Source organism: Populus trichocarpa, chromosome 10 (genome assembly GCF_000002775.5).
Source record: "Populus trichocarpa isolate Nisqually-1 chromosome 10, P.trichocarpa_v4.1, whole genome shotgun sequence".
NCBI classification, from domain to species: domain Eukaryota; kingdom Viridiplantae; phylum Streptophyta; class Magnoliopsida; order Malpighiales; family Salicaceae; genus Populus; species Populus trichocarpa.
The window spans coordinates 7,677,531-7,702,547 of record NC_037294.2 but is presented as its reverse complement, the minus strand read 5'-3'; the positions used below and the strand labels follow the sequence as shown (position 1 = coordinate 7,702,547).

At 32.7% G+C, this 25,017-nt stretch overlaps 3 protein-coding genes across 4 annotated transcripts; 2 read left to right on the top strand and 1 right to left on the bottom strand.

Moving 5' to 3' along the window:
• The first annotated feature begins 2,406 nt into the window (after positions 1–2,406).
• On the top strand, positions 2,407–9,280 carry LOC7460761 (ribose-phosphate pyrophosphokinase 4). Its single transcript, XM_002314566.4, has 7 exons — positions 2,407–2,930; positions 3,007–3,322; positions 3,543–3,638; positions 3,728–3,796; positions 4,705–4,833; positions 6,010–6,109; positions 8,719–9,280. Exons 1-7 carry the CDS (start codon positions 2,533–2,535, stop codon positions 8,862–8,864), a joined length of 1,254 nt encoding a protein of 417 aa, XP_002314602.4. The 5' UTR covers positions 2,407–2,532; the 3' UTR covers positions 8,865–9,280.
• A 289-nt stretch (positions 9,281–9,569) lies between these two features.
• LOC7492383 (uncharacterized) lies at positions 9,570–17,102 on the bottom strand. 2 transcript variants are annotated; one of them, XM_024610369.2, is made up of 10 exons: positions 16,517–17,096; positions 15,883–16,368; positions 15,611–15,768; positions 15,203–15,286; positions 15,071–15,123; positions 14,867–14,948; positions 11,569–11,676; positions 11,236–11,359; positions 10,795–10,880; positions 9,570–10,108 (listed from the first exon to the last, which is right to left on the bottom strand). In XM_024610369.2, exons 1-10 carry the CDS (start codon positions 16,875–16,877, stop codon positions 9,887–9,889), a joined length of 1,764 nt encoding a protein of 587 aa, XP_024466137.2. In that variant the 5' UTR covers positions 16,878–17,096; the 3' UTR covers positions 9,570–9,886. The 2 variants fall into 2 exon arrangements, with proteins under 2 accessions (XP_024466137.2, XP_024466138.1); XM_024610370.2 differs by lacking the exon at positions 9,570–10,108 and adding an exon at positions 10,115–10,408 and having other exon boundaries at positions 16,517–17,102.
• Positions 17,103–17,854: 752 nt separating this feature from the next.
• Positions 17,855–20,264, top strand: LOC7460762 (protein POOR HOMOLOGOUS SYNAPSIS 1). The gene is made up of 8 exons (XM_002314567.4): positions 17,855–18,298; positions 18,413–18,529; positions 18,611–18,676; positions 18,790–18,893; positions 18,958–19,160; positions 19,255–19,301; positions 19,531–19,558; positions 19,923–20,264. Exons 1-8 carry the CDS (start codon positions 17,993–17,995, stop codon positions 19,979–19,981), a joined length of 930 nt encoding a protein of 309 aa, XP_002314603.3. The 5' UTR covers positions 17,855–17,992; the 3' UTR covers positions 19,982–20,264.
• The last annotated feature ends 4,753 nt before the right edge of the window (positions 20,265–25,017 follow it).

Genomic DNA, 25,017 nt, shown 5'->3' with positions numbered 1-25,017 from the left:
TAAGAGTGTTGTGGTGACTACTTTTTAAAGTGTTTTTTTAATTAAAAATACATTAAAATAATGAAATAATATTTTTTTCTATTTTAAAAATTATTTTTGATATCAATACATCAAAACTTTTTTAAAACATTAAAAAAATCAAATAAATTTAAATTTAAAAACCTTGAGAAATGATGGTTGCACCGCGAAGCTAAAGACATTCTAAGAGTGTATTTGTTTTTGAGGTAACTTTTGTAGTTGTGGTTTTAAAAAAATAAGTTTTAAAAAAATACAGTTAGCTGTGGTTAGTTGGATTTAAATACTTGTCTGGTAAAAATTATGATTGAAGTTTATGTGTAGCAAAAAAACATGTATAAAATGTTTGGTGAAAGTGTGGTGGCTTTTTAAAATGTTTTTTACTTGGAAATGCATCAAAGTAATATTTTTTTTATTTTTTAAAAATTATTTTTTATAGTAGTGCATCAAAATAATTTGAAAACACAAAAAAAATATCAATTTGAAGCAAAAAATAAAATAAAAAATTTTCAAATTTTTTCAAAAGCGCTTTTGAAACGTAAAAATAAACAAGATTTTACGAAACTCAATTATGACAATATTAATATTATTAAAAAAAACATGTATAAAATGTTTGGTGAAAATGTGGTGGCTTTTAAAAATGTTTTTTACTTGGAAATGCATCAAAGTAATATTTTTTTATTTTTTTAAAATTATTTTTGATAGTAGTGCATCAAAATAATTTGAAAACACAAAAAAAATATCAATTTGAAGCAAAAAATAAAATAAAAAATTTTCAAATTTTTTCAAAAGCGCTTTTGAAACGTAAAAATAAACAAGATTTTACAAAACTCAATTATGACAATATTATTATTATTTAGTGTAAGAAGGGGGTGCGAGTCTTGCGCATTTATGGCCCGTCATTTTTTTAGGGGATGTTTAGGGGTGTTGTGGTGACTATTTTTTAAAGTGTTTTTTTCTTGAAAATACATTAAAATAATGAAATAATATTTTTTTTATTTTAGAAATTATTTTTGATATCAATACGTCAAAATGTTTTAAAAACATTAAAAAATCAAATAAAAATAAATTTAAAAACTTTGAGAAATGATGTTGCACCGCAAAGCTAAAGATATTCTAAGAATGTATTTGTTTTTGAGGTAGCTTTTGTGGTTGTGGTTTTAAAAAAATAAGTTTTAAAAAAATACGGTTAGCTATGGTTAGTTGGATTTAAATACGTGTTTGGTAAAAATTATGATTGAAGTTTATGTGTAGCAAAAAACATGTATAAAATATTTAGTGAAAGTGTGGTGGCTTTTCAAAATATTATTTTACTTGGAAATGCATCAAAGTAATATTTTTTATTTTTTAAAAATTATTTTTGATATTAGCACATCAAAATGATCTGAAAATACAAAAAAATATATCAATTTGAAGCAAAAAATAAAATAAAAATTTTTTAAATTCTTTCAAAAGCGCTTTTGAAATATAAAAACAAACAAGATTTTACGAAACTCAATTATGGCGATGTTATTAGTATTTAGTGTAAGAAGGGGGTGCGAGTCTTGCACATTTATGGCCCGTCATTTTTTTAGAGGATATTTAGGAGTGTTGTGGTGACTACTTTTTAAAGTGTTTTTTCTTGAAAATACATTAAAATAATAAAATAATATTTTTTATATTTTATAAATTATTTTTGATATCAATACATCAAAACGTTTTAAAAACATTAAAAAATCAAATAAAAATAAATTTAAAAACTTTGAGAAATGATGGTTGCACCGCGAAGCTAAAGACATTCTAAGAGTGTATTTGTTTTTGAGGTAGTTTTTGTGGTTGTGGTTTAAAAAAATAAGTTTTTAAAAAATACGGTTAGCTGTGGTTAGTTGAATTTAAATACGTGTTTGGTAAAAATTATGATTGAAGTTTATATGTAGCAAAAAACATGTATAAAATATTTGGTGAAAGTGTGGTTGCTTTTCAAAATGTTTTTTTTACTTGTAAATGCATTAAAGTAATATTTTTTTATTTTTTTAAAATTATTTTTGATATTAGCGCATCAAAATGATTTAAAAACACAAAAAATATATGAATTTGAAGCAATAAAATAAAATAAAAAATTTTAAAATGTTTTTGAAACGCAAAAATAATAAACATTTTATAAAATTCAGTTAAAAAAATATATAAAAACTACTGTATAAAAATTATATTTCAAGCTCAATATTTTAATAAATTATATAATATAAAATATAATTTAATTTGTTACTAAATATTTTACTGTGTTTATTTCACCGTAAATACAAAACAAAAGTAGATGAAAAACGCCTAAATTGCATAGGAGTTCATGATTTTAAAAGTACAGATAAAAAAAGCCCATGATTTTAAAAGTAAAGATAAAAAAGGCCAACACAGAATAGCATCAGCAGGAAACTGTGGTAGGTAGAGAGAGGAGAGAGAGAGAATCTAACTAGTTGTTAATTAACCATGTCTGAAATTTGAGAGATCAATTCAACGTAAAACAAAATCAATAACTGAGATATGGCGGCAACACCACCACTCCAATCCTCCTCCTCCTCCTCCACCGCTTCACGCAAAAATCTTTCTTACTATAGTTACATCTATAACAACAAATGTCCCAAATTCCCTTCTCTCCTCTTCAAAACCAAATCACAGACTACTATTAGTATTAGGATTAGGTGCGACGCCCAAAATTGGAGTGCTGGGTATGTATCTGCGGCAACCAATCACCATCTTCACTCGATCCAAAACTCTTCTCCTTCTCCTTCCTCCTTTTCAATTCCCTCCGCCTCCTCCTCCTCATCGGAGTCCTCTCCTTCCAAAAGGGTTTGCCTTTTCTACTGCGCTGAAACCAAACCCTTAGCTCAACGAATCGCTGCCGAGTCCGATTCAATCGAGCTCCGCTCCATCTCTTGGAGGTCATTTTGCCACCCCTTTTTTTGTTTTTCGTTTGATAAATTCTATTACTACTATTATTATTAATTGCTATTGCAGGACATTTGATGATGGGTTTCCGAATTTATTTATACCAAATGCACAAGGAATTAGGGGTCAGCATGTAGCCTTTCTGGCTTCTTTTAGTTCCCCCAAAGTAATATTTGAGCAGCTTTCAATTATATACGCTTTGCCCAAATTGTTCATTTCTTCCTTCACCCTCGTCCTTCCCTTTTTTCCCACTGGAACTTCGGAGCGTATGGAGGACGAAGGAGATGTTGCCACTGCCTTCACTCTTGCTAGGATCTTGTCCAATATACCAACTTCCAGGGGAGGTCCTACTAGCTTGGTCACTTTTGATATCCATGCTCTTCAGGTTCCTTTCCTTTCCTTCCCTTTCTCTTGAGTTTGTGTTAGTCAGCAAGGATTTGGCTTTTGATCGAGGCTAAAGGATTTACATAGCCTGCCCCGGGCTTTGCTGCTGCTATTGTTTGGTAGCAAGTCAATAAGCTCCGATTCTTTTTTTTTTTTTTTGAAAGAGTTAATTTTGTGACTCAATTAATTTGTTTTTCTTGTTTATTATTGCATCTAATTAGGAGAGGTTCTACTTCGGAGATAATATTTTACCATGCTTTGAGAGTGGAATACCTTTGCTTAAAAATAGGCTTCAGGAGCTCCCTGATTCTGACAAAGTAAGACTTTGATGTTTTTTCTGGTTATTTATTTATTTAAAGCAATCATCATTCTGAGGGTGTGTATGCTATTTTTTTTCACTTTTCAGATAGCAATTGCTTTTCCTGATGATGGTGCATGGAAACGATTTCATAAACAACTGCATCATTTCCCTACGGTAATACCTTGTCTGTGTTACTCAGACACTATGATTTGCTCATGAATGTGTTTCTCATGCATCTGGGCATCCAAACGAGTGTCAGCATAGATATCCATGTCGCTTCTCCTTGTCTGTTTTCCTTATTTGCTCCATTATAATTGATCGATGGAACTGGAATTTGGAAACTGGTTGCTTTTCTTGGTAGAAATCTTTGGGCATCTTACAGTCTTGTTGAAAATCGTGATCCACTTTTGCTTAGTAATAAATATGAGATTTCATGTAAGAATGTACACCCCTCTTCTTGCATTTGTTCCCCATAAAGGAGCTCCATAAAGTAGGTGTATACTGGAATTTAGTTTTTGAACGTCCATAACGACATAAAGAATTCTACTATACAACCTAAAATAATGCCACTGGAGTTCACCAAGAATGTTGAAATTGTTGCTACTGCTTTATCTTAACTGTATAAGCTTCTGTAGCACTTTCCAACTGTGGGTAAGCTCAGCGAACCGAACAAACGGAGTCAGGCCCAACCACTGACTGAGTCAAAACCATGTAAAAGAAACACTGCTATTACAGATTAGACATACTGAGCTGTCGACAAGCAGTGGCTTAGTTTTCGGAGTTATATTGGGCTGAGCATGTTTTTGTAGTAAATGTTTTTGGAGAACTTGTGTAGAAAATAATTAAAATGGATGGGTATGCTCCATTTGCTTTATCTCTAGAGATGACAATATACGAGTCATTTAATTGAATCTTATACATTTTACAAGCAATATCAGCTTAAGGTGTGCATCTAAGTACTATTCAATGCATCACACCATCTGTATGTCAGGGATTCTCATGTCTTCCACTTTCTTATTTCACCATACTTGCTTTTAATGTGCATTGAGCTGCCTGCATAATTTTTGCTCTCCGATATGTAGATCATTTGTGCTAAAGTTCGGGAAGGTGACCAAAGAATTGTGCGTATCAAGGAGGGAGACCCTCGAGGACGTCATGTTGTTATTGTTGATGATTTGGTTCAGTCGGGTGGCACTCTGGTAGAATGTCAGGTGCCTAATAATTTTACACAATCCCCTTTTCTCCATGTTGATTTTCATCAGCTACTTTGTTTGATACTCATTTTTCATTTTAGTATTCTCTTCATTTAAATTTGCATCCCAAAGGATCAGTGGTGAGCCGAGTTTGGAGATCAAGGATTTTGTAAGGAAATCAGGAATTTACAGAGTTAAAAAACTGAGGGAGGGAGGATGCCCTAGGGTGTAGCCTTCAAATTAAACCAAAATCCTTACAATTGCATTATCAAAAGTTCTCCTGAATTTCATGGATTAGCTGCTACTTTTATAGGCACCAAAAGCCCTAATAGTTCTAAACTAAATAGAAAATAGAAATCCAAATATGAAAAAGGAAAACACACATAAGAGAAACCTCTTAATTAATATCCTGATTTCTTAATTAAATAAAAAGGTCTTAAAAAATAATAATATTTCCAAGTAAATAGATTAGGTTTACCAAAAAAACTAAAATATTTAGAACTAAAAATCAAACGAGGTAATTCAGAAACTTCTTTTTCTACAGCTGCATCTATATGTACTGACATGCTATAACGGGGTGTTCTTGAATCCTTTAAAAAGCATATAAACATGTTGCATTTTTTATATGTTTCCACCAGGTGTTGGTAAATTGTAGAAACATCTCTTGATATTTCTATTATGTCTTGAAACTGGAAAGATCTTCTAACATCTCTACTAAGTTCTGAAACGAATGTGTTGGTTGAGATATTGCTTTTAACATATCATTGAGTTTATTTATGCACTTTTTAGTTCTATTATTAGATGCTTAAGATCTTTAATTGTATTTAATATCCCATAAAGATTCATTTTCAGGTTTGGAATATTTCATACAACACAGTTTGTTGAGTTTTCTTAAACCTACAAATATGAGTAGATATAAAGTATCATTTTTATCTAAAATTTAACCGCTTTATTCATATGGATTAAACTGGAAAATGAATTTATATGAACTTGGGTTTGGATGGTCATGAGAATTCTTAGGGTGATCGACAATTTTACCTAATCATATATGCCTTTTTATTTTAAAGTTCATTGCACAGTCCCCAGCATCTCTAAAAAGTATGTTTCATACCTTTTCCTTTTCATTTATTACTGTATATATAGCTTCAAAGAAAATATTTGCTGATCCATTCTCATGGTCCTCATGTATTGTAGAAAATATTGGCTAACCATGGAGCGGCAAAAATAAGTGCCTACGTGACTCATGGGATTTTTCCAAATAGATCGTGGGAGCGCTTTGAATCTGATAATGGAGGTACAGCATGCATGTAGTCATTTATATTTTAAATTTTACTGACTTGTTTTTTCCTTTTCCTTTTGTTGGCAAGCTGACATGATGTTTTATAGATGTGTTGAAAATGAAAACAAAATTATTTCTCCACGGTTACCTTTTTCTTGTGGCAATAAAACTGGAAATGGTAGATCTTCATTTTAAATTTAATAAACATACCAGTGTTCTCAAAATAATCTCTTTTTTTAAAAAAGAAATTCTTATAATCTATTGCTATATCTTCTCATAATTGATTTCTGCATTTATATATATTAGCCATTTGACACTTGCTTTGCTGTGGGATAGATATTTGTTTTTTGCTACCAAAAACATTATAAATAAAGATATTTGACCTTACAACACAGGCTTCAATTCGGTTGTGTATAATGACTTTGTTTATCAAAATCTAATTTCTATTTAATCAAATGATAATAGAAATAGACACATAAAATTAATTGAATAAAATAAAATAAAAATATTATGTAAGGTTACACATGTTATAAATATTATTAAAAATAAATAATTTATGTTTTTTAGGCACTTTCAAGGTAAAATAAACACTTAAGTGGAACTTCCCTTATCATATGGAAATTTGACATAAAGATCGATCGTTTTGATGGTTAGGATTGATGTCAACGTCATTTTTCTCTCTACTACTGGAATTCAGTAATGTTCTCTCTTCTCTCTCAAACTAGGGAAAAAAAATAAAATTTTAGATGAAAATTGATTTTTGCTGAAACTTAAAAAATTGAAGGGATCCAATTCATATAATTAGTAAAGAATTAGGACTAAGGTGAACATTTCACAAAAAAATTATAACACCACTTATCTTCCCAACATGTTTCATTTTAGTCTTTTGTCTATTGATTTTACTTTTTCCTGAGAATTTTTGCCAAATTGGCCTTCAATCAATCATTCAATGGGCAACATTAAAAAAAATGGATGAAAAAAACACTCACGGGCACAGTTAATTCATATTGCCCATAAGTCTTATACCACAACATGAGGGGACAATATTTCCCCACACTATTTAGAGTATTTGTAAGGTAATATTTGGTTACTGTTCCGGGACAAAAAAGACAAACAATAGAGACGACAAAAAAATGAGACGAGAACAAAATTGTGGTTGCTAGTAGTGTACAAGACAAAATGATTGTCTTTGTATTGTGTTTGGTTATGGTTGATAAGATTAAATAAAATTGATTAGATATATTTTTTTTACTTTAATTTTATATTGAGTGTTGAAATTAATAATATTATAGTAACTCTAGTTATAAAATTAGGACTAGCCTGGCGGGTTGACTTAGGGATCGGAATTTGGACCAATCTGGGTTTAAGAAAAAACAAAGGAAGAATTGACCTGATCTGGCTTGGTTAAAAGCTTTGGTTGATCTGAGATAAAACACGGGTAAAAAATCCTTTGATTTTTTTTGAAATCTTTTTTTTGGTCAAAACAAGATTACTTTGATTCCTTTTTTTTTATAAAAATAAGTCAACCTTGACCTATGACTCAAGCCTTACCCGAAATCGAGTTTTAAAACTATGATAACAATCATTTTTATTTTACGTTGACTCGGATCAACCTGGGTTTACCATTCCAAACCATACTCGGGTCTTGTCATGGATCAATTCCCGAGTTGGATTTTAAAATTGCGAAAATAATTATTTTTATCTTTATATGTGTTGGACAATTTTAGAATTATGAGTTTTTTAGAATGATATTTTAATAATAAGAAACAATAATTATTGTCTCTCGAAACATGTTTCTTCTGCACTTTTGTTCTCAAAGAATAAAAATTCACTCAAAGTATAAAAATTCACACAAATGTTGCCCTTGAGGCATTTATTTTTATATCTATTTTTTTATTTTTTTAACAAATACATTTCTGTTTTTACTATCTCTTATCTTTTCTGTTCCGAAACCTTAACTAAAAGCTACCTCTTGTTTATGTAAATGAAACGGCTTTTAATTGATTCCGGGTCCAACTGCAACTACTCTGGGATTATTGAACCGAAGATTAGGTCCTCTTTCTGATGCTGTGGGAATGCCAGTCCAAATTTGCAAGTCTCTTGGGGCAGTGACACTGGTGTGTTGCCATAAAGCCGATGTGGCCGTTGTTTTTACCCTTGGTTCTTCTGATAATTTCTCCATTAAGAACTTGTATCTTACGCATCATCATCTTTCTATAGACAATAAGCATGTGGGTTTTCAAAGAGTAATTTTGCACAAGCAGAAATTTTGTGTGCAAACTTTGTAGTGCTATTCGGCACTGCATGATACCACTCCAGGACACCAAATTGCAGGTGGGTCTGGGCTACTGACACTGATGCGCCCGCCCCATCATGAAGTGAGAAACCTTCGTAAGAACTATGTAGGATTTTTCTTTTCCGAAATACCATTCTAACTAACTTTCATGGTGATTTGCCTTTCTAATTTCATCGATGCCTTTGAACTTGTGTATCCTTCCTGTTTGCTTTTGAGAATTGAGATGGAACTGATCAAATGATATTTCTTCCAAAGTTCGATCGTCTAATCCTTCTCTCTATGCTTTTTTCCTCTTCCCTTTTCGACTGTTTCTCTTGTTTTTATGCAGGCCACCCAGGGGCAGGGCTAACCTACTTCTGGATTACAGACTCATGCCCATTGACGGTGAAGGAAGTGATGAACAAACCGCCATTTGAAGTTCTAAGTCTTGCCGGTTCAATAGCAGCTGCCCTTCAAATCGGGCAGTTGTTCTAATTCCCCTGATCATCTTGATGGTGTCTGTCAAAGCAGTGAGAACTGCTGATAATGAGAGTTTCGATTTTGTTTTCACCTCTTTTCTCTTTTCATTTTTCAATTCTTTTTTCTCCTCCAGTTTTACTAATGTTTCATTCATCTTGACATGTGGGATTGATGTCAAGTTTTTGGTCTTTGAAAAACTATGAGAACAGGAACTTCCAGGCAGAATAAAGTTTTCAAGTAGGATTTTCACCTCAATAAGCAATTTGTAAATTTCACTTGTTGATCACCATCAGTCTTTTAAGTTTTATGTTTGGACTTCGGAGGGAAAAGTTAAGTCTGCTATGGGGAACACTTGTGTTATTTCTAGAGGAGCACTGTTTTTAGCCTTTTGAGCTGTGCAATAAAGATGTTTTTTTAATTTTATTGAATAATTTTACTGTGTTTACACTAGTGTTATTTTATTAGTTTTATTATAAATGTATTTTTTTATAAAAAAAATAAATACTAGTAAGAAAGATATTTAGATGAAGATATTTTTACTACTTTATATTAGTCATAATTTTCTCTCTTTAATATATGTATTTTTTCATAAAAATTAGATGAAAAAATAATTAATATGATACCATTTATCATTCTTTAAGCATTATAAAATTTTTCGAGTTTCATCACTACTATGATAAATCATTTTTCCAAATAGCTGTAATTTCCCATCACCGAGAGTTAAAAAACTAAAAACACAACTTTATTAATCCGATGTTCATGTTACAAGAAAATAAGAAGAAAAAACAAATGAAATATGCTTGGGTGACTTGACCAGTTTATTCCAGAAGCATGCTTCGTTTTCCTCTGGCCACAGCAAGGTTTATACAAGGTAAAGATAAATGAAGGGAAAGGAAAAGAAAAGAAAATAACAAGGTCAAGATAGATGAAGGGAAAAACGCATGGAAACAGGAAATCCTGTAATGTGTTTTTCATTTCTTCTCAAGCCAGTAATTATTGCTTTCCCATGTTCATCAGATGCACCAGCTGGTCATCCTTCACCTCATTTTCTGCGAGACCTTTATGTAATTTAACAGCTTTTTAAGAGCTTTACCACTATCAATGGCCTCCCTGGCTCTATCCAGTGCTGTAGATACATCTTCTGCACCATCACATCCTAGCAGGTGATCCACCATTCCAGCATTTAAGACAATTCGATCATATGCTGGTCCTTTCTGGCCATGGAGAGCTCCTAAACCCAACTCTATATTCTTGGAGACCTATTATCAGGAAAAAAAAAAACAAAATGTATCATAATGCAAGGCTTGTGAGAAAGGAAAAAAAAAAGGCTACAGGAGTTTGGAAGAGAGAGAAGCCAGCGTGCATCAGTCAATCATGTGGTGACGTTTCGTTTGTTGAACTTGAAATGAGGATTTGTGCGTTTGATTCAGTGCTGCCGCGGCAGGAATTGGATTGCCATGTCAAGGAGCGGTTTGGTGGGCAGACTCTCTCTCTATACATGTAGAGAGAGAGAGAGACACATATAGGATCATAAAACCTGGACTGATGCAATTCTTTTCCTAAAGTAAAGGCATCATAAATACTTGAAAGCAGAAAGCAAAATAAAAAAGATCTGCACTCGAAAACAGTACCCAAAGGCTATATGGTTCGTATGTTATAATTTAGGTATTTTCTTGCATACAGCCTGTGTGTGAGAGAATGTAAACTCTTTTCTTTTTGTGGGTTTTTTAACGAAATTTGTAATCCATAAATAAATAGTTCTCATGAGACATGATTAGTGAAATCCCTTGAACCATCCAGTTCTTCCTCTGGTGAAAAAAAGATCAATAGTTTTAAACAATGCGCTACTGGACAAGCGGTGTGCATTAGCAATACCATCAATCACAATCTCGGAGGATAAGACAACCAAAGAAGATATAAGAAAATAATCACAAACTTAACTTACAGATCTATCAGTTCTTGGAGTATCAGTGGGTTCAAAACCGAAGTCCTTGGCATTAACTTCAGTTTTGAAATTCTGACGTGACACCCCTGAAAAATCATAAGTAAACGCTTCAATTTTAATGCTTGAAGATTGACACGCTCAGTCCACTAGTACTGACATATGAGCACTTGCTAAGATCACGGCATTAGTTATTATCTTAGCCACATCATCATCACCAAAACTTGAAGGTCAAATATAAATAAGTAAAAACACTATTTCTATGGAAAATACAATTTAAAGGTATTTCAGTCAAGATATTTGAGTGGGGCATTAGTTCTTTTTCTTGTGTGTGCAACCAAAGCATACACATTCTATTATGAGACTGTAAATAAATGAGCACGTGAACAAACTAACAAGACCACAATCATTCATAGGAAGTAAGAAAGACACATGAACAAATACCATCAAGTTCAAAAGCAGAATCCATGCCCAATGAACGAAAGCCTGAACAGTAGTTCACAGGAAGTCCTTTTGATGCATTCGCAGATCGGAATTTTGTTGTCATTGAGAGGGCCCCTTCCTCGCCCTAAATTAAACACCCCACAGTGAGAAAGTACAAGTAGTTCCTTTTGATTACTCAGTTGATGATACTCCAAAGATAAATAACAAATTCACGCAAACCATTTCAGAAAACTGTACTCCTTGTTTTCAAATCAAAAGTCTCTCTTAAGACAGATTTATTATGGTAAATATATGGGAAACCTATGAGTTCAATGGCAAATGCATAGTCCATACCTTCACCACCAAACCAGAATGAACACCTCTTCTTTTCATAAGCATTAAAAGAGGCTCCTCATAGCCTTCATGATAAAACCCAGTAACAATTGCTTCTCTCCCCCGAGCCTATTCAGAAAAACACAATTGAAAAGTTACACACCAAAATAAACACCACTTTTGTTGAGGAAGAAAAGTAGAGGCTGTAATTATACAGATGACATACATAATATAAGATTCCCTGCATATTAATTACTATAGAAATTAAAATGCCTGAACAACTGTTGTTAGGAGCGTTTATTATTTATAGTGAGAGTCAAGGGTAGTAAAATAATTTTATACTCTTTCCACACAGTGTGTGTGTGTGTGGGGGGGGGGGGGGTTGATGTAAACTCTCACTTCAAAACATTTCTTTCTTCCTTTTTTCTTCTATTTTTTTCCCTCTCATCTTTCCAACTTCATCCATCTCTAGAAAACAACTTGGTATCAAAGCACAACAAACAAATCTAGCGAGTTCAAGCATCAACATTGTTCTGAAGGGAGAGTAACTGTTTTGCTAACATCAGCAAAACACAATGCTGATGTCAGCACAACATCACCACAATGTTTAGATTGAAAAATGTCTTGACTTCATGAACAAAAGCCCTAATGTCTCACCGATAATTGTTGTTGTTTGAGCTGTCAATTTCATATAAAATGGTTGTCAATTAGAGACTAATTAGATATATAGTTCTTGGTAGTGTTGTGAATATGACAAAAGAATTCAGTTGATAAAATCAATCTTGCCTCTGGTGATAGTAGTGGGAGTCAGGTTGGAGTTGTGAATGAGAATTCTACCCTCTAAATCAGCCATTTCAAACTAGATGAAAATAATTATTTAGCTTGGTCCCGATCTTGTTTGTTGTTTATCAAGGGACGTGGATAGTATGGGTACATCACAGGAGAAGAGAAGAGAACAATAGCTAGAGATTCTCTAGTCATGTCCTAGCTCATCAACTCTATGCAACCTTTGATTGCTCGTGGTTATCTTTTATTAGATTTTGCTTCAAAAATATGGAATGCTACCAGCCAGACGTACTCACAATTGGATAATGATGCTCAGGCTTATGAGATATGAAAAAAGGTTCATGATACCAAGCAACATGACATGTTTGTAGCCTAATACTATGCAATACTGAGTAGTTTGTAGCAAGAGTTAGGCTTCTACCATGATTCCAGGCATATTGTCCAAGTGATGCAATAAAGTTTCCATTGACAAGGAATATGTCTATGACTTCCTAGTTGGGTTAAACATTGAATATGACCATATTAGAGTTCAGGTTTTGGGGAGAGAGCCTTTCCCTTCCTTGAGGCAGACATATTCTCATGTTCAACAAGAGGAAAGTAGGAGAAATGCAATGTTGACTCATTCGAGATCAACCATGATTCCTAACTCCAATCAAATAACTTTATTAGGGGATTTACAAGTCTTAGTGAACCAAGGTTAGCTGACAAAGCACAAATGAAGTGTGATTATTGTGGACGAACCAAACATACTAGGGAGACATGCTGACAGTTACATAGATGTCCTTTAAAAGAACAAGGTGGGAAAATAATAGGTTTTCCTAGAACACAAACACTTGTGTTAGAGATAACCGAAGATAATTGAGAGTTCAATTCTTGATAGTCAATTAAACCCCCCAACTTTGTCCAAGAAAAAGATTTAGACGCTTAGACATCTTATAGCCAAGCTTGATCCTTCCTCTTCATCCAACTTCGCACATGTAGGTATGCTAATGATAGCTTTTAATTCTTCCAACATTTTTTATTCTGATCATTAGGTGATAGATTCAAGAGCTAATGATCACATGACTCAGTCTTCAAAATTTTTTTCATCTTACAATCTTTTCTCGGGTAAAGATAAAGCTCATATAGTTGATGGTTCCCAAGTTTATCTTTAACCTCAGTTTTTCATGTTCCTAAGTTCTCTTTTAATCTTCCATCTATTAGTAAAATAACTAAAGATTTTGAGTGTAAAATCTCATTCTACTCTACTCATTATGTGTTCAAGTACCTAAAGACAAAGAAAGTGATTGACTTTGGTAGGGTGGATGATGGCTTATATTTGTTAGAAGTTGGTTTTGTTGGTTTAGGAAACACAAGTGAGTTCAAACATGGGCTGGTGACCATCTTTAAAGAAGTCAATCAAGAATTACTTTTATGGCATAATCGAATGAGGCATTCATCTTTTGTAGTTCCAAGAAAGCTTTTTCCAAAGCATTATCTAAGCAATCTACTACAAAAACCTTATATTGTGATGCGTGTGAATTAGCTAAGCATATATAGCTACTTATTCCTCAACTAATAATAGAAGTAGTAAACGTTTTATGGTTCACTCAGATGTTTAGGGTCCTAGTCCAGCTGTTTTCTTATCTAGTTATAGGTGGTTTGTTACTTTTATTGATTGTTATAGTCACACTATTTAGGTTTATTTGATGCATAATAAAAGTGAAGTGTTCTCTTGCTTTATGAGGCTTCATAACAAGATCTCTACATAGTTTAATGCTAAATTTTAGATCTCAAGGAGTGATAATGGTACAAAGTACATGGAAGGAGGTTTTCAAAGCTATATGCTGGAACATGGAATTCTTCATCAAACTAGTTGTGTAAATACATCAAATCAGAATGGTTTAGCTAAGCGAAAGAACAAGCACTTACTACAATCTGCCAGATCTCTAATGTTCACAAGGAATTTGCCCAAAACCTACCAGGGAGATGCAGTTCTTGGAGCAACATATCTCATTAATAAGATGCCACTAAGAGTTCTTAAGTTCAGAACTCCAATGGAGTTCCTACAAGAACTTGGTCCTATATTGTCCCACCAAAAACCATTGGTTGGGTTTGCTTTGAGGGGGAGTGTTGTTAGGAACATTTATTATTTAAAGTGTAAAGGCAAGGGTAGTAAAGTAATTTTTATACTTTTTTCTTGTGTGTGTGTGTGTGTGTGTGTGATGTAAGCTAGTGAAATAAGTAATGAATTATCACTTCATCTCAAAACATTTCTTTCTTCTTTTTCTTCTTTTTTCCCTCTCATCTTTGCAACTTCCTTCGTCCATCTCTAAATTATCTTAGAAAACAACTACAACAAACACAGAACAAGAGCAAAACAAGCTCCTTCCAAAAATGTTAAGTCGCTGTACGTTTCAAGGGTGTTGCAAACAGAAATTTATTAGCATAAAGTGCTACCTAACAAAGTGTTCTTAGAGAAGAAAAGAGGACCGTCTGGATGTGCGGATAAACAAATATGCCAATCAATATAGTGATATACAACATGACCCACCTTCACAAATTGTTGAACCTTTTCAGTTGTTGCCAGAGGGGGACGTTTCTTTATGTGCTCCCTCAGCCCAATCAATGAATATCTGCAAAATGGAAAACAAAAAAATCATGGAAAGGATAAAACAGGCATGATGGAGATATCTATCCATGCAAGGAAGAAGGGAGATGAAGGGTTGAAATAGATGTACGTGGTTAGATTGCATACAGGGATGGGCAAGCTTCACGCTGACTTATGTAGGCAAAACCAAGCTCCTCATCCTGAAATGACAGTTACAAAGTTTCAGCACAGCAAGGAGACAAATGTAAAGTAGCACTGTGTAATTAGAATGTGACAGACCTCAAGAAGCTCTTTAGCCTGCAAAGGAGTCAATCTTGTATTTGCTCCCATAAACTTCAGCATCTGTTCTTCTGTTATGCCTCCCTAAAGACAATACTAGACCCATCAAATAATCAAGAAAAGGGATGCGGTGAGTTCCGTAACTTGTGAAAGCAGATAGTATTACCATACTTTTTTCAGCATCTAAAAAAAAAGTTTCATTGGAAGTAATTTCCACTACAGGTAATGAATACGCCAATATCAGAAATATTAAGAACAAGTCATTTTGTCATTGTTACTTCCAAAAGGACTTGCAATTGGAAGCATAAATTCACAGGAGAGATCATCAACATCACCTTAAAATTAGGGACCAGATAAATTTTAATTTTAACCAAACACACTGCAACATTTAATAAGCAGAAGGCTGACCTTAGGTGGCATCCACTCCACACCATGAAGCAAGGAAGATTCGCCATAACAGGATCTAACAGCAGCAACAAACAATGTGCTCCTAAAGAAACGAGTGTTTCCATCATAAGGTTCACCGTAATGAGTCAATGATCTAACATCAGCAACTGGTGCGAGACCTAATGCCCAACTGAGAATTGCATTAAACAAGAAAAAGATACATAGGCTAATTTAAACCATTCATCACTTAAAATCCAGCACGTGAAAAAACTAATGAATAAATCAAAACCTACCAAGTTGATCATCAAATGCAAGGCAATACGCCTTCAACTCACGATCGGTTTCCCTGTTCATACGCTGGCCAATCAAAAAAGCCGAAAGCAACGTCTCACTAACTCCAGAGGAACACTTGTTATCTTCAAATGTAAAAGGAAGAACATCTCTTAGAACACCTTGGACTTCCTCATATCCAAGGTGACCACCTGCCAAAACCTCCCTAAGGGCTCCAACCAATCTCATATCGCTCGTACCATTCCCAACATATTGGGGCCCAATCGAACTTCCAGCTCCCATTATTGAGCCTTCAGGATCGGCAATGAAGATTACATCCGATGGTAGCGCTCGAACTAGGTGGGGCCAAAAATTGCTCACTGCATGCTTCTCACCTTCACTCCATTGGGTTGCTTCTGGAAAGGCATTCGCACGAATTGTCATCGCAGCAAAAAATGCCCCAAGTTGCGCTTTCGAAACTTGCTCTTCATCTTTTAATTCCCCTCTAGCTAACAAAAATTAATACAAAATTCAGTCTATCTAAATACGCTAACTTAAATTAATAATTATAAAATCATATTAAACTGAATAAAAATATTTAAAAAAAAAACCGAAAAAAGAGAGGGAGAGAGAGCGAAGAGAATATTATGAGCTCACCGGATCTTAAAATGGTATCGAAAACTTTAAAAGCCTGGTCCTCGTTGAGAGGCTTGGTCTGGGTGGGACCAGTGCAAACCCTAGCTTGAGCATCAAGGACCGTCTGGTTGGGTTTCGGCAACTTGGAGCTCCGATAGGAAGTGGAAACAGCTGGATTTACGAATTCGGATTCTGAAATCCCAAATTGATCAATTGTTGCAGGGTCCAGCACAGCGCTCAAAGTCAAACCACACTTCTTCCGTCCAATCCAACGGTCACGATCGAATCTTAGAGAGGAAGTGACTTTTGAACGGGAGAGATTGGTTCGAGGTTCGGTGATGTGAGTTGGGAGAGAAGGTTGTGGACTCAGTAGAGATTTCATGGTTGTCTATTTTTTTTCTTCCTTCCGGCTTTTTAAAAAAAGAGTTAAAGAAAAATGATTAAATTAAGAGAAATTACAAAGAGCGGGTGGTTTGATACTTTGATTTAAAAAATGCAAACAACTTTGCCAAACAATAAAAAATTGCAGAGATGTGCTTAATTTCAACGATAATATTAATTTAATGATGTACAGGTGGAGTATTCAAATGCGATCTGGGCGTGGCTTTCTAGGTTTTGCTAAATCGGACTGAAAACAATTTGAGATGATGTTTTGTGAAGTTTTTTAAATTTAATTTTTAATTAAAAATATATTAAAATAATTTTTTATTTTTAATATTAAAATAATTAAAAAATATCTAAAAATATATTAATTTAACAAACATTACAGACAAATATAAGTATAGTTATTTAAAAAATTCATCATCTAGATTAAATTTTAAATTAAATTAAAAAAATATTCACTCGGTTACATTTAATTAATTTATAATTTAGTTAATTTAATAAATTCAAATCTGATAATATAGATTATAAAATATATTTTAAAACATATTAATATTTTAATAAAAACAATTGATATAGATTTATATGATGACTCTTGAATTAACTTAATAGCATATAATAATCCAAGTTCATTTTAAATTATAGTTATTTTATTTTTGTTTATTTATGAAAAAGTAAATATTTTTTCTTTTATATATATATATATATATATTAATAAATTATAAATTATTTTCCTTGACTTTACTAGATGAATTAAATAATTATAGTGATTTTATTTATTTATTAATTAATTTCTTAACTAATGTTGGTTATAACTAATTTAATATTATTTTATTTATAAATATTTCCATTTCCATTTCCATTTCCATTTCCATATCATTTATTTATTTTCTTTCTTTTTTTAATTTTTAAGAAACAACATGTCATCAAGAGCTAATAATAACGGGCCTTTCCAGCCGGTACAAAAAAATCAGGCACAAAAGAGAACTTACTGGTAGTATATAAGTAGCAAATAATGTTTTTTGAAAAAAATAAACGAAACAAACAACAATCTCCAGTTTCCCTCCCTTAATTTGAAAGAAGAAGAAGAAGAAGCGCGGAGACCGAGAAAACAGAATGAAAAACATGGAGGCAGGATCTTCTCTAGCAATAATAGGTCATGAAGGTGGTGAAGAAGAGCAAAGAGTGCCCTCCGCCATTCCTACAGACCAATGGCAGGTGACTTTCTCTCGATTCATCAACTATCCTTCTCTGCCTTCCACGTGTCCGTCTCTCATTCCCCTCCCTCACAATCGGAAGTGCCGCCCAACCCGAGGCACCTGGATCTCCTCCGTCTCTGCTACCGCCTCTCTCCAGCTCCTCAACTACCAATCCAACTCCAAAGACGCCATCCTCGGGCTCTCTTTAAACGGCACCGTCCTTGTCAGTAGTATTTACTCTTCCTTTAGAAGCAATCGATTAAAAGTATCGAATAATTTGGTTTATTTTTGGATTATTTGCAGATTTTTTAAATATGAATTGAATTTGTTGGTGCAGGAAGAGCACTATGTTTGGAAGCTGCATTTCTCATGGCCTCAGGTTTCGTGCGTTTCTGGATATCCTTCAAGGGGCACCAGAGCCGTCTTTGTGACCTTCAAGGATTCTCTTGACGAGGTAGGTAACATTATATTCGATTTTTCCTGTCATGAATAGAAATTGAAGTCAAAATGTAGCTCAACTTTCACATGTTTGCAGATCCAGAAGTTTGGCTTTCGATTTTCAACTTTTTCAGAAGCAGAAGCGTTTATAAATGCTTTGAAGGTGGCGGTTAAGATATTTTAAATCATTGTTGTTAATAAATCATGAAGCTCATGGCTAAGTTCCTCTCCTTGAAATGCTGAATTATTATTTTTTTGTTTGGGTTGTGTTTTCAGGTTATCCTGGAGGATCCAATTGAAACTGAACGTCTGGATAGCGACTTTCAATCAGCGATTTCGTCACAATCTGTGTTCATGCCTACTGATGGATACAAACCTAGGTATGTCATTGCCTAACTTGATTGATCAACTCCGCTGAAGATTTACAAACTTTACTGTCTGTAGAGCTTGGGTGGAGGAGGAATCGAGCACGATGGGTCCTGTTCAAGATTATTCTCCTCAACTTCAATTGAGTTGGAACAAGGAAGCTGAACAAGCATCATTGAGTACGGAAAAATCTCTGAATCACAACAATGAAGGAATTTCTCCAGTCATGCCTCCCAGCTTTACGTCATTACTGCTCGACTGCTGCTCTGAGGTCAAACAAGGTATACAGGCTGTCACTGATGTAATTTGATGGTTTTCGTTCATTAATCTATTCACTGATGTTTTTTTCCCTTACCTGAAATGCTCTCTCTGCAGGCCAGCCAAGTTCATCTCATGCAATCGATCTCAAATCCCAAATTATGGTAGCTCTCTCTTACTTTTTGTCACATCTATATGAATGCCTAGTTGCTAGAAATAGATAGTGGTGCTTTGGAGCTTATCTTGATTTGGATTGGACGAAACACTTTTGACACTTCCAAAATAATAACGATAATAATCATTTCCTGTTCTTAAGTTGAGCTTATTATTTCCTGTTCTTGCTGTTATACAATACACCACAGTGATTATGATAATAATCTTGCTTTCTTGCAGAAATACATGGAGGATTCTTCCTTCCAAGGTAATTTAAATTCTCAGTGTACTCAAATTAGAATCTATCTTCTATGAGCTCCCAGTTTCCAAGGCACGCGTCCATTCTTATTATTGCAGCATGCTTAAGGAAGTTTGCTCTGAGAATACTTGTTGGTCCTCTCCACTTAAGCTTATTAGCATCCTAAGCTAGTTTATTATAATATCCTAACGTTATCCCATTTTTTCATCTTGTTTGGAGCTCGCTGAGCGCCATTAGCTTAGAGTTATTAGCTTGGACTAGGCCTTGCAAAGAAACCAAATTGGAGAGCTAGTGATATCTGCACTTGAGTAAACACTTTCTTTACGGAAACTATTTTGGTTATTTGTCACAATTTTTCTTTTCTCGTTGCCAGATATGCTATCGAAAGTGGAGAAAGTTATCAATGAACTTGGAGATGATCTGATGCTGTAATCATCAGGGCCTTCTTGAAGTACGTATAGAGTTTAGAATTTCTTCTTCAGTGCGTGATCCTCACCAGTCACCACAGACAGCCAAAAGCCATGTGCAAAGTGACCTTATCCCTAAATCTTTGTTTCTCTTTTGGAATACTTTGTTAATTGCTTAAATTACCCTGTATAGGATTTAAAGAAAAATGCTTAGATAGAAACGAGAAATAGTTGTGAGGATCCACAACCAGATGGCATGTTTGCTACTGGACCTTTCCATACAAAACTTCTTTTTCCATGTTCTTTTACCCCACTTCTAATGTGTTTCCTCTTCAGAAGTTTTGCTGACGAATTGAATTCAAAAGAATAACTAAATCATGTGTAAAATGAAAACGTAAAGCAATTTCATAAATCCTTCTGCAGCCAAGAGTCATAGAAGACTCCCCCTTTTGTTTCAGATAATGAGATATCCATAGCCAAAGAATGGGGATTGTTACCAAACTTTTATAGCCAAAAGAGGCACTTCTTGGCTCCAGATCTGTACTATAAGTCCTAAATCTGAGGTGAGGCTGCTGAAAAAACCTCTGGATCTGGGGAAACCAATGGTTTCCTTGCATTCTAAGCTCTACTGAAACAAAATTAGCATGAAAATGGCATTTTGGGGTTTTCAGTACATGCTACGGAGAAAGCTATAACAAAGCCGCAATTTATTGTAAAAAACACAGATCAACGGTGATCAGAGACAGCTTCCATCGTGAAGTAACTTGCGTTCAAGGGGCTCTGCAATCAGCATCTGTACCCACATAATCGCTATATCATGACTGCAAGAATTTAACTACAGTGTTCTTAATTCGACTCTTAATGTTTTCTTTAATATTGGTAATGAGGATCATGATCATCTTTTCTTCACTTGTACTATTGCTAGAAAGATATGGCGGGAGCCGTTGCAATTATGCAGGGTGAATAGCACGTGGGAGGTTGGTCTGCTGAGTTTTTGTGGGCAAAGCAATCAATACAGAAGAAAAGAGAAGCTTTGTTGCTGTTGTTTTGCGTATAGCATGGTGTGCTCCATTTATCACGCGCGGAGGGGAAAAAATATAACAGAATGCACAATACTGGTGTCTGGTATGGCCTCTGAGATCTCAATTCTTAAGTCCATTATTCAAGCAGTTTAAAACAGAAAGGTAACATCCTAGTTTGACCATTAAAGGCAAAAATTGATAATATCTTTTCATGTGGCGTCTAGATCCAGACAAGCCGTAAACGTCATCGTTTCTAACCACTCAGCTAAAAACTGCGTCGTTTAGGTTCCAGCAGAGCAGCATGCAGGATTTAGCATGTGGTGTTTAGATCCGGAAATGTCTTAAACGTCATCGTTTCTAACCAAAACAAAGATGTCAAATGAAAACGGTACGGTGTCGTTTAGGTTCCAGCAGCAGGCAGGATTCAATAACAAATTATTATTATTGTACGTACTATTATGGTTTGCTTCTTTTTTCTATCTTTTATTTTTTGATTTTTTTCAATTATTTTTAAAATTTTATCATTTAATATTAAATTTATTTTTTATTAAGTTATCACACTCTCATGACATGGATTACAGGTTTGATGAGTTAACTCGATTGATTTAATTTTTTTTTCTTTTCCTTATTTAACTTTTTTTTTCAATTTTAATTTTTGATATTAGGTTGATTGGAGTTTTATTGTACCTCTCCTTATTTTTTTTTTATCTGATTTTATTTTTAATTAATTTTTTTTATTTTATCTTTTAATATTAGATTTGTTTTTTTATTAAGTTATCACATTCTTATGACATGGATCTCACGTTACCCCTATTGACTCAGGCTTTTTTTTTAATTAACTTTTTTTTTAATTTTATCATTTAATATTAGGTTGATTGAGAATTAGACTTCGTGATTTGTTTTGTTTACTTTCTATTATGTTATTCCAACCTCATGACCTAAGAATAATGCTTGATGGGTTAACTAAGTTGGCTCGGGTCGTTTTATATCCTTTTTTAATTGATTTTTTAATTCAATTTCATCATTCAACACTAGGTCAATATGAGATTGAGTTTCATAATTTGTTTTGATTTGCTTTCTATGAGGATATATTGGTCTCACTGTCAAGGTCATGGGTTTTAGCGTTTTAACATTGTGTCCGACATGGGTGATTAAAGATTAAGCTTTATAATTTCTTTTACAGATTTAGCAGGCCAACCTGAGTTAAATCAATTTATTTTTTATTTTTTTATGAGGTTATCTCAATTTGTTTATCCGAGTCATGAGTTTTGTGGATTGACTTGGGTTATTTTTATTTTATTTTTAATTGATTTCTTCCTTTGATATCATTCTTCAGTATTGAGTTGACTAAGAATCAAAATTCATAATTTATTTTGATTTGTTTTTTATGAGGTTACCTCAGTCTTATGATATGGGTCGTCGTGAGTTTAACAGGTTAACTCGGATCATTTTTTAGGTCTTTTTTTAATTGATTTGTTTTTCAATTTCATCCTTCAACATTTGATAGATTGGAAATTAGACATCATAATTTATTTTGATTTGCTTTCTATTGGGTTATCTTAGTCTCATAACCCAGGTCGTGAATTTGACAAGTTAACCCGGGTTAACCCAAGTCAATTTAATATATTGTTATCTTAATATTAAAAAAAATGTCATTTTGAAATTAGTTTTAGTCAAACTATATTTTTACAAGTTGTATGGGTTGCTTTTGAACGCACAAAATCAACCGAGTTACATCAGATCAACTCTAACACGGTTTACATTTTTTTCCTTAAAAAAAAAACATTAGCAATATCTGAGTATTTTCTTATGTTTGAAGAAAAATCTAGATCAATTCACATCTTAGCGTGAATCAATAATTTAGTTATAATATATAACTTGTCTTTTTTACATAAGAAATCGTCTTGATTTTGCCCATTTTAGTTTTCAACCTCCACTCATTTATTAACATGAAATATATGTCATGTGTTTTTTATTGTAGCACTAGATATATTTTACTATGGATTGCTACAATAAAATTACCCTTTTATCCTTTGAATGAAGAATATGGAAGGCTTTGTGTTGAGGGTAGTTTGATCATTTTCAAAGGTTTATTGGTCATTTAGAGATTATTCTAGAATATCTTAGTTCTTTTCAAATTTTTATATTTAAAAACACATTTTTGGCCCAAGATCAAAAAAATTTAGAGTTGTTGACAAATGAGCTTTAAAACAATAAAAATATTTTTTTACCCTAGGGTAAACAAAATGTAAAGTAATTGGGCAAGAGATTTGTGATGTTTCCCTACTTAGTATATGGTAGAAATATGTTTGACATTAAAAAAGATAAAGAAAAAAAAAACAAGGTATACATTTGGGATGCTTTTGTTATCTCAAATGTTTTTTTTTTGTTGTATTTTTCAATGTTAATATGAGTGTTTTAGTATTTTTTTAGTTAATTTATAAAAATTTTATTTGGAAAAGTTGTTGATCCATGCTCATTATACGCTGACGAGTAGATGGTGTCTGTGCTATTTAGACGGCAAGTGCAACGTTACCTGGTGGCCTAACTTGGCTTTTCACTGTCTTTTTTGAAGTGTCATTGTATCATCTTCCTTCTTGTGTGGCGCGAAATGGTATATGATGGGCGAATTATTACTGATGGTCATTTCTTTTTTTTCCCTTTTCTCTTTTTTCCCTACGAAAGTGCACGACTGTTCTCCTTGCTCCTTGTGTTTCAATTTCAATCCTTATTCTATTGATCTGTTATTTTCATTATTTTTTTAATAACAGTTTTTTTTTTCAATTTAATCCTTCAATTACAATTTCTCACATGTTATTTTCTTCATCTCGGTCCTTTTTTTTTTTATTCTTAATTTTTTTTCCTTGGTCTTTTTGTTAAAGTTTTGTTGCCTTACGATTTTATCATTCAATCAAAGTTTATGTTGATTTGTTTTATTCAATTTGACCATCATTCTTTTGATTTGTTTTTCCTTATATAAATGTTATTTTCTAATCCGTTTTAATCTTCCAATTAATTTTTTGTCACCCTCTAATTTATTTTTTATTTTAATTTTCACCTTTATTCTTTTAATTATAATTAATTTTAGATCCTTTTGTGTAATTGATTTTTGTTTCCCGATTTTCATCCTTTGATATTTGATATTTGATTTATTGGGGATTGAGCTTCATATGTTTTTCATTTATAGTGTCTCCGGTCTCATAAACTGGTCATAAATTTGAAAAGTTAATGTGGTTAAATATTTTTTTTTCTCATTTTCTTTTACTATCTTATTATTTTACATTAGTTTTTTTTTAAAATAGTTTTTTATCATCTTCAATTTTTTTTCTATAAATTTATTTTAGTTTCATGATTCAGGTAATGAGTTTTGCATATTTTTTTTTGTATTTAATTTTTTAAGATAATATTCTAATTTATCTATAATTTTTGTTGTTGTATACAATAGACTTTATTTTTCAAAACAAAAAATGTTTTTTCTTAAATAATATTTATGATATTTTTGGCATTGAGTTATATATTTTTTAGAGTGTGAGTTTATTCAATTAATTTTATCTGTGTTTTTATTTCTAATATTTTTTATTGATTCAAATAAACAAGTTCAAGTTCAGTAAACAACCAGGTAAATGTCTCATTTTGTATAATTGAATATTTTTATTTTTATTTACTTTTTAATTTTCTTAATTTCTATTTTAATTATTATTAACAATATTTTTGTTTATTTATATAGATGATCATCTATTTATTTAATTACATATTTTTTTATTTATACCTTAAAGTTTTTATATAAAAAAATACATTAAAATAGCTTTGCATACTCTATAGTTTTTTGAAGAAAAAAAAAACATATAGCATAGCAGATTGAGTACATGGAAGTATGGAAATATTGTAAATATTACTTTTTAAAATATTTTTTATTTAAATATGTATAGAAATAATATTTATTTTTATTTTTTAAAATTTATTTTTAATATATAAATATAAACTAAATAAATCAATTCAAAAACACTAAATTTTTTTTTGGATGAAAAACCCGCAACGA

Bases quoted from the DNA above. Each gene is read 5' to 3' on its own strand.
- LOC7460761 (XM_002314566.4), top strand. From the start codon at position 2,533: ATGGCGGCAACACCACCACTCCAATCCTCCTCCTCCTCCTCCACCGCT. The intron at 2,931-3,006 runs GTCATTTTGCCA...TTGCTATTGCAG, and splicing joins CTCCGCTCCATCTCTTGGAG to GACATTTGATGATGGGTTTC. The intron at 6,110-8,718 runs GTACAGCATGCA...GTTTTTATGCAG, and splicing joins CTTTGAATCTGATAATGGAG to GCCACCCAGGGGCAGGGCTA.
- LOC7460762 (XM_002314567.4), top strand. From the start codon at position 17,993: ATGAAAAACATGGAGGCAGGATCTTCTCTAGCAATAATAGGTCATGAA. The intron at 18,677-18,789 runs GTGGCGGTTAAG...TTGTGTTTTCAG, and splicing joins CGTTTATAAATGCTTTGAAG to GTTATCCTGGAGGATCCAAT. The intron at 18,894-18,957 runs GTATGTCATTGC...TACTGTCTGTAG, and splicing joins ACTGATGGATACAAACCTAG to AGCTTGGGTGGAGGAGGAAT.
- LOC7492383 (XM_024610369.2), bottom strand. From the start codon at position 16,877: ATGAAATCTCTACTGAGTCCACAACCTTCTCTCCCAACTCACATCACC. The intron at 15,287-15,610 runs GTCAGCCTTCTG...TATTGTCTTTAG, and splicing joins TGGAGTGGATGCCACCTAAG to GGAGGCATAACAGAAGAACA. The intron at 15,124-15,202 runs GTCTGTCACATT...CTGTCATTTCAG, and splicing joins AGGCTAAAGAGCTTCTTGAG to GATGAGGAGCTTGGTTTTGC.